This window comes from Drosophila ficusphila, unplaced genomic scaffold (assembly GCF_018152265.1).
Source record: "Drosophila ficusphila isolate 14025-0441.05 unplaced genomic scaffold, ASM1815226v1 contig_791, whole genome shotgun sequence".
Taxonomy (NCBI): domain Eukaryota; kingdom Metazoa; phylum Arthropoda; class Insecta; order Diptera; family Drosophilidae; genus Drosophila; species Drosophila ficusphila.
Window position 1 is genome coordinate 616,793 of NW_025064737.1, and position 13,987 is coordinate 630,779.

At 39.4% G+C, this 13,987-nt stretch overlaps 1 protein-coding gene and 1 long non-coding RNA gene across 2 annotated transcripts; both read right to left on the reverse strand.

Moving 5' to 3' along the window:
* Window positions 1–1,454: 1,454 nt before the first annotated feature.
* LOC108093521 lies at window positions 1,455–3,906 on the reverse strand. Its single transcript, XM_017193613.1, has 2 exons — window positions 3,672–3,906; window positions 1,455–1,534 (listed from the first exon to the last, which is right to left on the reverse strand). Exons 1-2 carry the CDS (start codon window positions 3,904–3,906, stop codon window positions 1,455–1,457), a joined length of 315 nt encoding a protein of 104 aa, XP_017049102.1.
* A 7,699-nt stretch (window positions 3,907–11,605) lies between these two features.
* LOC108093540 lies at window positions 11,606–12,039 on the reverse strand. Its single transcript, XR_001771502.1, has 2 exons — window positions 11,938–12,039; window positions 11,606–11,883 (listed from the first exon to the last, which is right to left on the reverse strand). It is a non-coding gene; the product is annotated as an uncharacterized LOC108093540 (long non-coding RNA).
* Window positions 12,040–13,987: the final 1,948 nt, after the last annotated feature.

The window sequence follows — 13,987 nt, forward strand, 5'->3', positions numbered from 1 at the left end:
GAAGTGGCCGAGTCTGAGTTTGGCGATAATCGCGCAATCAATTAAGGTTAATTGCCATTTTATGCAACCGCTCGAATCTGCATGAGAATCGCAACAGACGAATCGCAGCTATTATGCAAAATCGAAGATGAACAGTTAGTTTCCCGAATTCGCGACGATCGCCGGCAATTTGGGACCTTCGTGCTAAGGGCCAATTTCGCTTTCTGGCAACGAAATTGCAGTAGCCGCCGATCGGCAGACAAAAAATTTTGATATTCTAATTTCTCCTCGCTGCCGCATTATGATTTGTAATTTGAAGTTATTGGAGCTACTGGCTTTTGCCCGCGGCTGCCTCACATGCAAATTGATCCCCTTCTTCATTGGCAATTTGGCGCTTCTAACGGTAATGCGTTTGGGCCAAGTTCGCTGAGCCGGCTCGTTGGTAGCTGCAAATGTGTGTTTATCTGTCTGGCGCATTTGCATATCCCGTACAAATTGGGAGTTGGACTTGGGATCGCGAAGAGGCTCTCAAGGTTAATCGTTGACCAGTGCAATTTAATAATCCTTGCATTCAAAAAAATATACATTTTGTTTGAAGCATGGAGCTTAAAGTATTTAATTTTCTGGTTAAGAAAATTGCATTATTAATAGAGAAATGGAAACCTTTGTAAATCAATTGATTTTCAGAAATACTCTCACTTATGTGTTTACTTAACCATAAAAATAATTGAACATTCCTTAACAGAAACGCCTTTAAGCATCGAATGATAACGACTCTCCAAATTAATAATCCTTGCATTTTAAATAATTATACATTTTTATATAGAACGTGGTGCTTTAAGTATTTTATAGCCGTTACAGAACATTATAATTACCAATAGAGTGAACCTTTATCAATTCTCCTGCTGTGGATGGCTGTTAATTTTTTTTATTGGTTATTATAAGTACTCCCACCTATGTGTTGACTTTATCCATCAAATATATGTAATTGAACAACCCCTAATGGGAACCCTTTTAAGCGCCGAATGACAATGACTCTCGAAAAAAGGAAGCTCTTTTAAAGTGCCCACAATTTGATGAGTAATTAATGTCAAAATTTGCAGAGGGCGACCTTATCGACGGGGCCATCTATCCCACTTCCCCATATCAACTCGCTCCAGATCTCGGATGATGATACTCGTGCCTAAGTGAAAGCAGCTGTCAGGAGGGCAATTAAACTGTCATCAGTTGCACAAAATTTGGAGCATTTTGAAATTTTGAAATTTGATTTTAATTGGCCAAAGACAAAGTGCCAAAAGTGTGGGCAGCTGTCACAGCAATGTGGCGAGTGGCGCAACCCTTAGCAGGCAACTCGATTGCTCCGCAAACCGCCAAAACTAATTTCCTCATTGGCGGTTGCGCCATTTTGCCACTTAACGCATCATCACTTTGGCTAATTTGTTGCCACTTGCCGTTGGCCCCGCCAACTGATTGCCTCATCGATCCACCGTGACCTTGGCGGGGCTAATGATGCATCCATGCAGCCATGAAGCCGCAACTGCCGCAACTGATGGAGCTGTAAATTTGCAACACAAATGCAAACAGAGAACAGTAAACGCTCGGCGATTGCAATCAGCGGCGCCGCATCTCTATCGCCCGGCATCTGGCGGACTTGCAACTTGCATCATTACCGATAACTCGGATTGGGGTTCGCTGGTTGCAGCATCCTGGACTTGCCGCACTTTACGCGCTTCAATGATTCGCTTGTGGTCTCTGGATCCCAGTTCGTATTTTGTATCTCAGTCGCCGACTGAATCGGTCTGCCCGATTAAGCGTATGCAACTCTTAACCTTCGTTTAAATCTGCTCTGATTGACAACATCAATCGCTGCAACGGATCGGCAAAATGTTGCAAAATGCATTGAGATGCAGATACAAGTTCAGATGCAGATGCAGATCTGCTGCCGCGGTTGTCATCGTTGTAACTAAATTTGCTGTGTGGTTCCACAAGTGTCTACTTGTTTTTGCTGAAAATCAGGCTTTATTGAACCACTTTCATACAAATGAGTCAATTTAGCTAAAAGATATGTTTAACTTTTGCACAGTAAATAACATTTTAAAAGATTATATTATGAGGTACGATTGGATTTATTATAACAAAGTATTTTTTATAGCAATTAGTTTTAGGTACATTATTATATGCATGTTAGAGCCTCTATAAATGTTGAAAACCTGATAAAAATATCATAATTTCTTCACCTTTTGACTGCATATTTAAGCCACAGCCCTAGCCAATTTTCAGTGATCTTACAACTCAGGGAGAATGGGAAGCTTTCCATTGGCATTTACCACGGCACTCCGCATACAATTTCAGCAAGTTAAGCTCACTTAATTACCAGAACCACCCAGAAGCGGCTACCGTCGATGCCTAACACAAATCAGCGACTTTAATGCGACAGGCCATTCTGGCTAGGTCCGCAGGTCCAAAACTGACATGACAACAATACAAGACAAGCAATACCTCAAAGCTCCTCCGCCTCTTCTTACCGCCAATCTCCCAAGGAGCCAGACATACTCGTATTTTTGGTGTTAAAATGGATATAGCTGCATTTTATTATGATTATTATGATTTTCGTCAGGCGGCGGGCACTGGGAAAAGTACAAATCATTGACGAGTGAGCGGCACTAAACTCATCAGCGGAGGAAGCGGTGGAAGGGGTTCTCCAGAGGAAGAAGTGCCGGCCGATGGAGATGTGGATGTGGATGGAGTTGGCCAAGAAGTAACCGGTAGCAACGGTAGCCGATCGCCGATGCCAAGTGCTTGCCAGCCGCGTTAATGGCCAGACCAACTGCGAACAGGGGCGGGGTGGCAGAAGGCGGACTGCCCCTGGATGGGGGCTCAATGAGAATTCCGTGCATTTGCAATCGCACTTGGCCAGCGACTACGTCCGGTCGCCGATGGGTCAGGAGCTGAAGAAGACTTCAGGTGTGCGCTACAGTAGATGCTCGTATTACAAGACACAAAATACATGCTGTACTATTGTACTAACGAGCTAATACAGACAAGAATTTTTCTTTATTTTATCAAAACCCTACAAAATTTATTATTTAAATTTTAATAACTGAAATGAATTTTTATTTATTGTACCCTATAAACGAACACTTAACGTATCAGACTACAATTAATTTAAGGTTCAAAATTAATACAATACTATTTATTTCAACACTTTTATTTTAAAAGATAAAACTAAAAGTTTGTTGTTAAAATTAATGTTGGCTATTTTACCAAGTTATTTAATACTTAATTTAATTTTTTATACTTAAGAATGCTTTTTGAAATTGCAATAACTTTCCTAATAAAGAGAACGTTAATTGTATTATATATTCATTACAATTAACTTTTGGGATTATATTTTTGAGGTATTCGTGGTTTTTTTTATAAGACAATCAATAAAGATAACAAAATAATTGTCTGCCTTGCCTTTTTATCGAGTTCCCACTGTAGAATGCTTCTGTTGGCTGCTGATGACGACGTTGAAATCTTTAACGCGTTCTGCGCTTGGCATGATCATTATCGCTGGTTTCGTTTTACGCAACTGCTTCTCAACTCATTTGGCTTTGGTCCCACTGCAACTGCAACTGCAGCAGCAGCAGAAACTCAACTGCTGCAACAACAACAACAAGAAGAGCAACAGCAGCAGCAGCAACAGCCACAGCGATTGCTGCAGTCGGTTTTCGGTGATCCATCAATTGGACTCGTACTCGGGCAGTGTCCAAATGCAAGTTGTGGCCATGATATATGCTCATTGCACTCAGCTCTTTTCTGGTCCGCTCCGTTCTTTGTTGGCCAATTTGATTTGCTACCATTTGGAAGACAAGTTGGCGGCTCCTGATTACTTGTTGTGGTGGCATCAAAAACAAATAAACGCTTAAATTGTTTTCGGATCATAAAGCAAAAAGGGTTTAACCCATTGATTGTCTGTTGATTGCCATTTATGGCCCCCTTTCGGCGGTCGAGGATGTCTTTGTATCCGAGCAGTGGATCTGGGTGGTTTCCGCCGGCTTTCCTGTTTTCGGCCGTTTTACAACTTCACAGTTATGATTGGGCTAATGAGTGCAGAAGGCAGTATCTCAAATTGTGCAGGAAGATCAACCCGTAATTGCGGTAATGATTGTGTGAAACGAGATGCGGATTCACACATTAAGCGATAAGTGCACAGCACAAAACTGGGTTACATTTCTTGTTGTCTAGGATAACTTTTATCATAAGTAAATAACATAAAAAAGAAAGAGAAAACTTTATTTTAAGAGACTGAATGTAATATCGATTTTAACTATAAAACTTCAAAACTAGATTGGGAAAAGAAAAGGACAAAAATGCAGGTGCCTAAATCATAAATTTGATCAGTGAACAAACAAATCTACTTCGTTTACAAAAAACATTTGAGTGCTATTTTTGATACGTGAGCTTCAAAATATTGCCAGAATATTGTAATTGCGTGACCCCATTTATTACGTATACGACTAAGTTTGGACCGTTTCCAAATGCCACATGATGGAAACTGAAAACTGGAAACCCGCGACGACGTTTACGAGCCATAAACATAAGCTCTGCGCTTACATTGTAGCCAACCCGACCACAACTAATTGGGTCAAAACGCGACTGCGAGGGTCCAAACAACACCTGTTGGCAGGTGCTGAAAAGCGCTGAAAGTGACCGCGATGACGTTTCACTCAGGACAATGCATTTGCAATGCACAAATAAATAAATACATTTTTGACAGAAAGATGACGCGAGATGATGACAATAGAAGTGATGACATGGCCAATACAGCCGTTCCCTTCCGCTTCCCCGGACGTTGGCCTTTTGGCCACGTTAACTCCAGAGGCGCACCTTTAGCTGCACCTAATTGTGCCCTGTCTCTCCGTTTTCGGGACACCAACCTGGCAGCAGTTTCCACCGGCACACCGGCAGCAGCAAATGGCATAAATTTAAATTTTAATTTACTGCCTCGTCAATTGAAGTCGTGCCCGGGCACTTGGAACCCGTCCCAGGTACTCGGCTCGCCGGCCTGCTATTTTATTTCATTTCATTTATTTATTTTGAGCTACTTGCAAAATAATTGCATAAATAAATATTTTAAAAAAGGTACCCGGCCCGCTCTCACGCACACTCGCCTCGCCGCTCTCCCCTTAATTTGTTGTATTTTGATTACAATCGTTCGTCCGGCTGGAGATGGAGCTGCAACTGGAGCTGAGCAGATGTGGCAGCAGCAGCAGTAGCAGTAGTGGCAGTGGCAGTGGAGTTGGCCAAGAGCCCGTCACCCGCAGATTGAAGCGAAGTGATTGCCTCCGCCAGAGACGAAACGTTAAAGCCCGTCACAGAGAACTGGCCCAGATCTCCTCGGACCGGGACAATTTATCAATGAAACGATGGATTGCAGATGCCAGTGGCTCGCTGCTGGTGGTGACATGAATTAAGCGAATGTAAATTTCGGCTTAGATGCCCAACATCGCCACGCAAATTGGATCAAATGGGAACGACAAAACATGCTTTTAATCAGCGGATCGAAACAAGGAATACTGTATATGGATTTACTACTAACAACCTTAAAACTGCTATAAGTCTTTTAATTATTTAATTTTAAAAATCGTAAAAATAAAATCAGTATGTATGAAATTTAGATCAAAAAAATCTCTTTTAAATTTTTTATATATTTCCGTAGAGAAGATAAATGCACTTTAATATTCGCCTACGATTTCATACTTACCCACTCTGCTGATAGGTTATAATATACGATAACAACTTAATCCCCCAAAATCATAAAAACCCAATCTGACCCCCACGAACATATACAAACAAGGCGACAGCGAATTGACATATGCACACACGATTAACAAGTGTTTAAATCACAATAAAACTTTAAATCCCCGCAGATGAAGCAATAAAACCATAAAAAGTCCAAGAGAAGAAAATCCAAAATAAACGAACTCGATTTCAGATTGTCTGTCATTGGTTTCTGGTAAGGAGGCATGCAAAAACTTTGCTGCCAAAAGAAGGAATACGAAAAAAATACAGAACTTACGCACCCAAAAATTGGTCAATAAAATCATCGACAAAACTTTTGTTTAGCCGAGTACAAAGGACACCCAGTCGCAAAGTTGAGAAGATAGAATCGGAGGGGGAATCAGAAAAAATAACTTTTTTGCGGGGCGTGTGCGCCGAGCCAGTGGACAAAAAACATTCCCAGGGCAATAAAAATGACAACAGTTACAAAGTGGCAGCGGGAGATACGAATACTGGCAAAGAGCAACTCAGACTCTGGCTCACACGCACACTGCGTCGGGGATTAAGCCAATTTAACAGATGCTTAAAGTCAGAACACTCGTAATCACATATTGGATTAACGCTGCCTAGTGTGAGCTTCAACTGCAGCTTTATGTGGCATCCTACATCTGACTCACATGCAGTTAAAAATGTTTGAGAATCACGAATACCCTTCCTCAGAAAATAATTGAATGAAAAGGAAACTAAGAATATAAAACGGTAAATTAAAGTAGTTATTTCTTAAGGCGCAAGATACAAAGATATTTTTTTATGTACATTTTTTAAAGCAAACTAACCAACTGGTATCTACTAACACTTGACATGTTCATTTTTAGATAGCGCAATTAAGAACACAAATTTTAAATATTAGTTAACATTTTTGATAGCTATTATAAAATAGATGTTCAAGGAATTTTATCACCGGAAGCGTATCGCTTATTCGGCAGAGCGCACCCAAAACATTGCCTGCAAACTTATACGGTTGACATTTGCGGGCTACCGAATACGCGATTCTGTTCTGGCTTCTGCCGCCTCCAGTACAAGTTCTCCTTGCCTTTATTTCACTTTTATTTTTCCGTTTTTGCCCGTACTTTTTTCATTTCAAAATCGCGGCATAAATTCCCAAATATATCCACAGCGCTGTCTTGGCTCAGCACATTTTTGGGTCTTTTTCAGTTATTTTTTTTTCGGCGGGTCCACAGCTACTTTGTCTTTGCTTTTGCCTGCTGCCATGGGGCAAATCCTTTGGACGACGTCGCATGTTTGCCTTTTTTGGCACTTTGTGCTCATATGATTTTATTTTTTCTTGCCCATTTGCGGCGTTTTGATATGTTACCCGGTAGCCGTGGAGCCCTGCTCATTTTTTTCCGACTTGGTGTTGGTTTGTTGCCTGCGGCCATGGCTGCAAAGGACCAAAGCCCAAACCCAACCGATTCTCGATTCTCGATCCGAAATGAGCCACTTAAAGCGATGAGATTTTTGGCGTCTGGCGGCGAGGTTGGCGGCGTTTATCAAATAAATATCTTTGAAATATATAACAAATAATGAAATGCTGTCGCAGTCTGGATCAATGAGCCCGAATTGGTGTTATTAATTGCGGCCAATTGATTTGATTTGTTCGCTGGGAGATGGAAATCCCATGCATCATCCTTAAAGATCATCTAGTGCTATCGTCCTAGAAAGGACCCCCCGGTATCACCAGCATCATTAGCAGGGGCTGACCAGACATCTGAGGTCCGGGGAACGAATTAATTGAAACATTACCTAAGCAAACGTTGCCCAAGCGGTGAAACCAACCCGAAAGTTCTCAGGCTAATTGAATTTCCTCGTGTCCTTCCGCCCACCACCACCGCCCTTCGTCCTGCTGTTTATTCGAGTCCTAGAAAAATGAATGTCTCGCATTTTAAGTGCCGCCTGTGGTCGCTGCTTGTTTGTTTTTTTCTTTAGGGGTCGGTTGGTCTGTGTTTTCACGCATAAAAATTAAAGTCCCAAAGCTTTGTGTGGGTTTACCCACAATTTGAGAGCGCTCAGTTCTTCCTCAGTTGCTCCCCTTAACAATTGGCTTTTGTTGCAAATGTTGCTATCATTAGTCGGCCGGCTACTTAACACGACATTGATGTGGCTTAATTATGGTTGCGATGATCTAGCTGAAGTAGAGCGAAGAAGAAATTCCAAGGGGTCAGCATGGGAAATTCATCAAAGTGGAAGGTAAAAATAAAATATACTTCAGTTTATACCTTTTCTTAAAAAATGTACTCTCAAGAGGGTAATGCCTATTTTAAACTTATAACCAATCAACTTAAATTTAATTATTTTTTCAAGCTAAATTATGTTTACTATCATTCAATTTCTAATGATTATCCTAGACTACACCCCTGTTAGCTCTCATTTGAAGCACAAAGACCGCTTTAATTTCAGCACATTGAGTGGAAACTTTTTCGTAAACATGAGGTATCACCGTGGTAATTCATTAAGCCTAAACTGGATAGAACAGCTCCATAAACATTTTGGCCTTGTTGATGGGCCGCCTTGAAACGACCACACCTCCGCCAGAAAGCCGTTAATGATGTGCCCCACGGCAGACGATTGTGATTGCTAATGTCCCAGAAATGGGTGGATAGATGGATGGAATCCAGGGAAGACAGGGCAGATGGACAGCTCGGAATGGCTTTGCCCGGTTGACACTCGCTAGCAGTTCAAGTGGCACTGTGCATCTCAATCTCAATCTCGAGATTGACTAATGGAGGACGAGCAGGACGCGTTGATTGATTGTTTTCCCATGTAAATCGCAGGACGAATTAATCAATGCTAATGACACTTTCCCACTGAGCTGCAGCCACCCAGAAACTGCGTCAAACGGAAGTGTCTAGCCGAAAAGAAAGAATATAAAGTATGTCCATTGTACAATTGTACAAATTGCATTTTAAGCGGATTCGTGCCCGCACAGATATTTTTTAGAAAAGGATTTGCTGGCTCTTGAATCTCTTTTTCGAAGGAGAGATAACCTTGATTTACGTTTGTCTTGTGTGCGTTAATTACCCATAAGATACTTATGCTCATTAAAGCATAGATACGGAAACGCACTGAACAGAGAAGTTCGTATCTTAATCATGATTTTATGCTAATGTGTCGCAGCGTCTTGTAGCTGCCAGATTACAAGATACCGAACTGCGACAACTCAACTCTTGCCAACTCTAAAGGGTATCCCTTAGATACACTCAGCCAGCTCTCCCAATTTAGCTGTTTTCAGGCGAAGATTTAAAAGAGCAAACTTACACCTTTTAGTATTTAGGCAACTTCGTTTGCATTATTAATTTAATTAGACTTTTTTAAGTGAGATCCTTTTTTACGCCCAAAAAATAGAAAATATTGTAAATACAATAATTAATTTAAAATTTCTAAGAAAATTATAACTCCAGAAAAGATTCAGCACTTATTTATATCTATCTTTTTACAACAGTCTAGAGCTTTCAACACTAGAAAGGCCTCTTACCATTTTCAATTATGGGACAACCGCACGCCGTTGGCCACGCCCACTTGGCTGCTCGGTTTTTTGGCCGTGTCAACCCTTTCGCCGCTCTCGTACCTTGACTTTGTTTTCTTGCCATTTAGCATTTAACATTTCGCAGCTACAACAGCTCCCGTTGTGAATTTGTTTGTTGGATGTCCATTGCATGCAAGGGTTGCTTTGTGCCGCGTCCATTGCACTTTGGCTCGAAGGCTGGCGACTTACCAGTACATCTATAATTACGTCACCTTGGCGTGGCAGTCACGGCCCAACAACTTGGGCGGTGCCCCGACCCGCTGGAAACCTTTAAGACCTCGCCTTTAAGACGTCTGTTGGCTAGGACAAGTCCTGCAGTATTGACCACAAAGGCAGACAAGCGAGGCACCCACATGAACTGTCAATAAGCTGATTTTCTGCACAGAAAACTAAATCCTTTTTAGTAAGGTTTTTAAATATAATGCATTCACAGCATATTAATTTTATTTAATTATAAAGACAATAACATAACAGAATATCTAAAATGCTGGTTCAACTTTAGATGTTTTCTAGATTTATAAAATTCTGCCACATTGTAGTTAAACTATTAAAGTTTTCCTTTAAATTGATAGCCGTTCAATAGAAGTATTTTCCATAACCATAAACCATATTAAGGTTAGTATTAATATTATGTGTAGAGGTACATGTGTATATTAAGTACAATTTTAATTTAAATAATATAAATACTATATAAAATACTATAACATTTTTACTATTTAAACTATATACATACCACATTTTTGTTTCACTGCAAGATCGAGTAAAAGGTATTGCTCAAAAATTTATAAGCGGCTTGTCCGATGAAAAAAGTCGACAGAGATTTTCTTAGCTTGATTTATATGTGAAGTATTGTTGGCTGGGAAATGGAACCGCAAGTTGACACGTCTTGTGGTCAGGCCAAAAGATAATAACGCAGCACATGTGGGCCTGTCCAGTCGTCCTTTCAGGACTTTCCACTCCCCTTCAGGGTGGGAGTCACGACTTTTCTCTGGACCTACGTTTTGCTGATTTTTCACACTGGCTTGGCTTGGCTTGGCCCTCCAGCAGTAACAGCTGGCCAACTGCTGCTGCCTCTTTTTTATTATTAACTTTTCCGTTCCGATTTTGGTCACGTTTGATAAGCTTCAACTAATAATTCATGAATGGACAAGCTGTTGCTACTGCTGCCCATCCACGATGATTTTTAAATATGATTTGAATGAGTTTATAAGTTTGTTTATTTATTTAATGTGAGTACCATATAAAGAGGGCAAGTTCTTCTGCGAGTAAGGGTGGTTTCGCTTTAACTTCGGATTGATTGATGTCCTTTCGCAGACAATCATTAGCTGCGAGTTGTCGATTCTCTTTCCCCACTTGAAATATCCCACTGCCACGCCCCCTTCAACTGTGAGTGGCGTTGACAGCTTGCCAAATTGTCTGCCGAAAATTCGTCTTGAGAGCAGACATCGTCCCGTGACCATGACGCATCATTAGCATCCAAGTCCCTCAGTATTTTATCTATAGTCTATATGTATCTGATAATGGGTTTTATTTCGGTGCTCCACAAAACATTTACATTTACTTCGATTTACAATCGGTTTGGTGGCCTCACATCGTACTCAGAGCCAAGGCACTTCCTATAAGCTAAGAAAGGTTGTGTTGTTTTATTTATTTGTTTAATCGAAGGTTTTTATAAGACTAAACTACCTACATTCACAATCTTTAGCATAGTAGCACTCTAAAATTTCAAAGAAATATAATTCGTTCACTTATATGGAACATAACACTCACTCAGTGGTGGATCCACTACTAACAAGTCACCTGGGGTATTTAAATGCAGTTGACGTAAAGTTAGACAGAAATAAATAATCAACTCACAGAAGGGTGGAATCAAAATAGAGTATACTGAAGTGGTAATGGCAAAAACTATAAGTTGTTTTAAATACATGTTGAACACTTTTTATCTCTCTCTCATCTAATCTAATAATGAATATTTTTACGAATAAAAGGGTACGTGTTTTTTCAACGAACGTAAGTGTCACATAAATTAAAATACCTTACATTTTATGCATCGAATCAATTATTTTTCCTTAAATTTTTTTTTCTGCAACTCTTATTCTGCTGTTTCTTATTTAATAAAAATAACTTTTTGCAAACCTTAAGTGCAATATTTATTTATAAAATGTTATATTATTATAGGTACACATATTATTTCATACTTACTCAGAATGTCAAATTTTTTGAAATGTTTCTAAAATTGCTCAGTTGCCCTTTACTATTAAAACGAAACTTTCGATATATTCTGCTTAAATAGAACACATTTTATTAGTCATTCTATTATTAAAACGATCATCAATTTTTTGTTTTAATTTTATTTTCCATAATTGGCGGGAGGATACTTAATATCTGGCAGCGGCGTCGTTCTAAGTTTGGGCAATCCATTTGAGGGGCTCGCGATTCCCAGTAAAGCGAATATAACCAAACACAAAAGCTTCATGATTGCAGATGCAGAAGGCGGGCTGTTCAGACGATTATATAGTAGCCTCCATGCAAGTGCGGAAAATCCATTAGGTACGCTTTAAATTCAAAGATCTGACCCATCGAATCTTATATTCTCCACAAAACCTTACCACGTCATCATCCATAAGTGACAATGAGGGTGACCCGTGGTTTGAGTATCCCCATTCGTTAGCGATCCTAGTTCTTCAACTTTTTCCAGTATTTAAGATCGCTACGGTGGTGTTGACCCTAATTTTCAGAAAGTGTCATATATAGTAAAATACCTCAAATGTTCCGCATCGAATCTTCTTCTTCTTCTTTTTGGTAGAAAATCTTATTCTGCTGTCTTTTATAAAATCAAAATACTTTGATATTAATTTTTTTGAATTACCCAGAAACCTAAACTTTTCAAAATGTTTAGAAAATTGTGAGGCTGCCCTTTACTATTAAAACAAAGCTTTCGATATTTTCTGCTTAAATAGAACACACTTTATTAGTAATTCTAAAATGAAAGCAATCAGCAATAGTTTGTTTTAACTTTATTTCCTCCCAGTATGGATATCCGTCCTGGGTATCATTTCCCATGGCGGCATCTTTTCAGGAGGTGAGGAGTTCGCGATGCCCAGTAAAGCGAATATAACCAAACACAGAAGCTTCATGATTGCAGATGCTGAAGGATGGGTGTTGAACAGATGATATAGTAACATCCATGCAAGTGCGGCGAATCCCTTAGGTACGCTTTAAATTCAAAGATTTGACGCATCGAATTTGATATTCTCCACAAAACTGTCATCTGTCATAAGTGAAAACAAGAAAAGAAGCTAGCTTCGGCAAGCCGAAGCTAATATACCCTTGCAGTCAATAAATATGTCTAACAAAATACAAAAAGGCTAAACAGCATCGAATCTATGACGACTTCCATATTGTTCATATGACAGCTATATGATATAGTCGTCCGATTTTGATCAAATTTAATATGTAACTCAAGACTCATTAGAAAACTCTATATTCCAAAAATCATGATTGTCTGATGAAAAACAACGAGGTAATAATTTTATTTCCGTTATTTCTGTATAGATTTTTCGATCTTTCCTATGGCAGCTATATGATATAGTACTCCGATTTTTATGACATTTTTTTCTCGATTTAAGAGTATTTGAAAAACTTTATGTTCCAAAAATCATGCTCGTGGCATTAAAAACAAAGACATAATAATTTTTTTCCATTATTTATACCTATATATATTTTTTGATCTCTTCTATGGCAGCTATAAGATAGAGTTATCCGATTTTGTTCAAATTTAATCCGAAATTCAATAACAGTTAGAAAACGCCATCTGGAAGGAATCAAGTCGATCTGATCAAAAATAACGGAGTAAGAATTTTTTATTCCATTCTCTCGTATGGGAGCTATCCGATATAGTCGCCCGATCCGGCCCGTTCCGACTTATATACTGCGTGCAACAACTACACAACTTTTGGGAAAGTTTCAGCCAGATAGCTTTAAAACTGAGAGACTAGTTTACATCGAAACCGACAGGAGGACAGACGGACAGACGGACAGACGTACAGACGTATTTCGATTCAGATCGTCATGCTGATCAAGAATATATATACTTTAGGGGGTCTGAGGTGTCTCCTAAACTGCGTTGCAAGCTTCTGACTGAAATTATAATACCCTTTTGCTCTGCAAGGGTATAATAATGGAGACCAGTGGTTTGAGTATCCCCATTCTGCTGGCAATCCTAGTTCCTCAACTTTATCCAGCCTCTGGGAACGCTACGTTGGTGTTGACCCTTGAGAAATCGGGGGGAAAAATATTTTTATTTCTTGTTCATCAAATCTTAAAAAAAAAATTTTTTATAAGATCACATCAAATCTTCTTCTTCTTCCTATCCTTTTGTGTAGAAAATCTTATTTCGCTGACTTTTATATATTGAAAGTACCTTATTATTAATTTTCGTTTAAGTACTTACCTAGAAAACCGAATTTTTGAAAAAGATCAGAAAGTTAATAACTTGCCCTTTGCTACTAAGACATAACTTTCTATACTTTTGCTTTAAAAGAACCCACTTTATAAGTATGTCTAAAATAAGAAAGCGATCAGCAATTGTTTGCCTTAAATTTATTTTCAATCAGGCGTTAAAAGAACAAATTTTGTTTTTAATAACCAATGGGTTTT

Coding starts and splice junctions, on each gene's coding strand:
- LOC108093521 (XM_017193613.1), bottom strand. CDS start 3,906: ATGATCCGAAAACAATTTAAGCGTTTATTTGTTTTTGATGCCACCACA. Junction 1,535..3,671: donor AACCGACTGCAGCAATCGCT/GTGGCTGTTGCT, acceptor GCAAATTTACAG/CTCCATCAGTTGCGGCAGTT.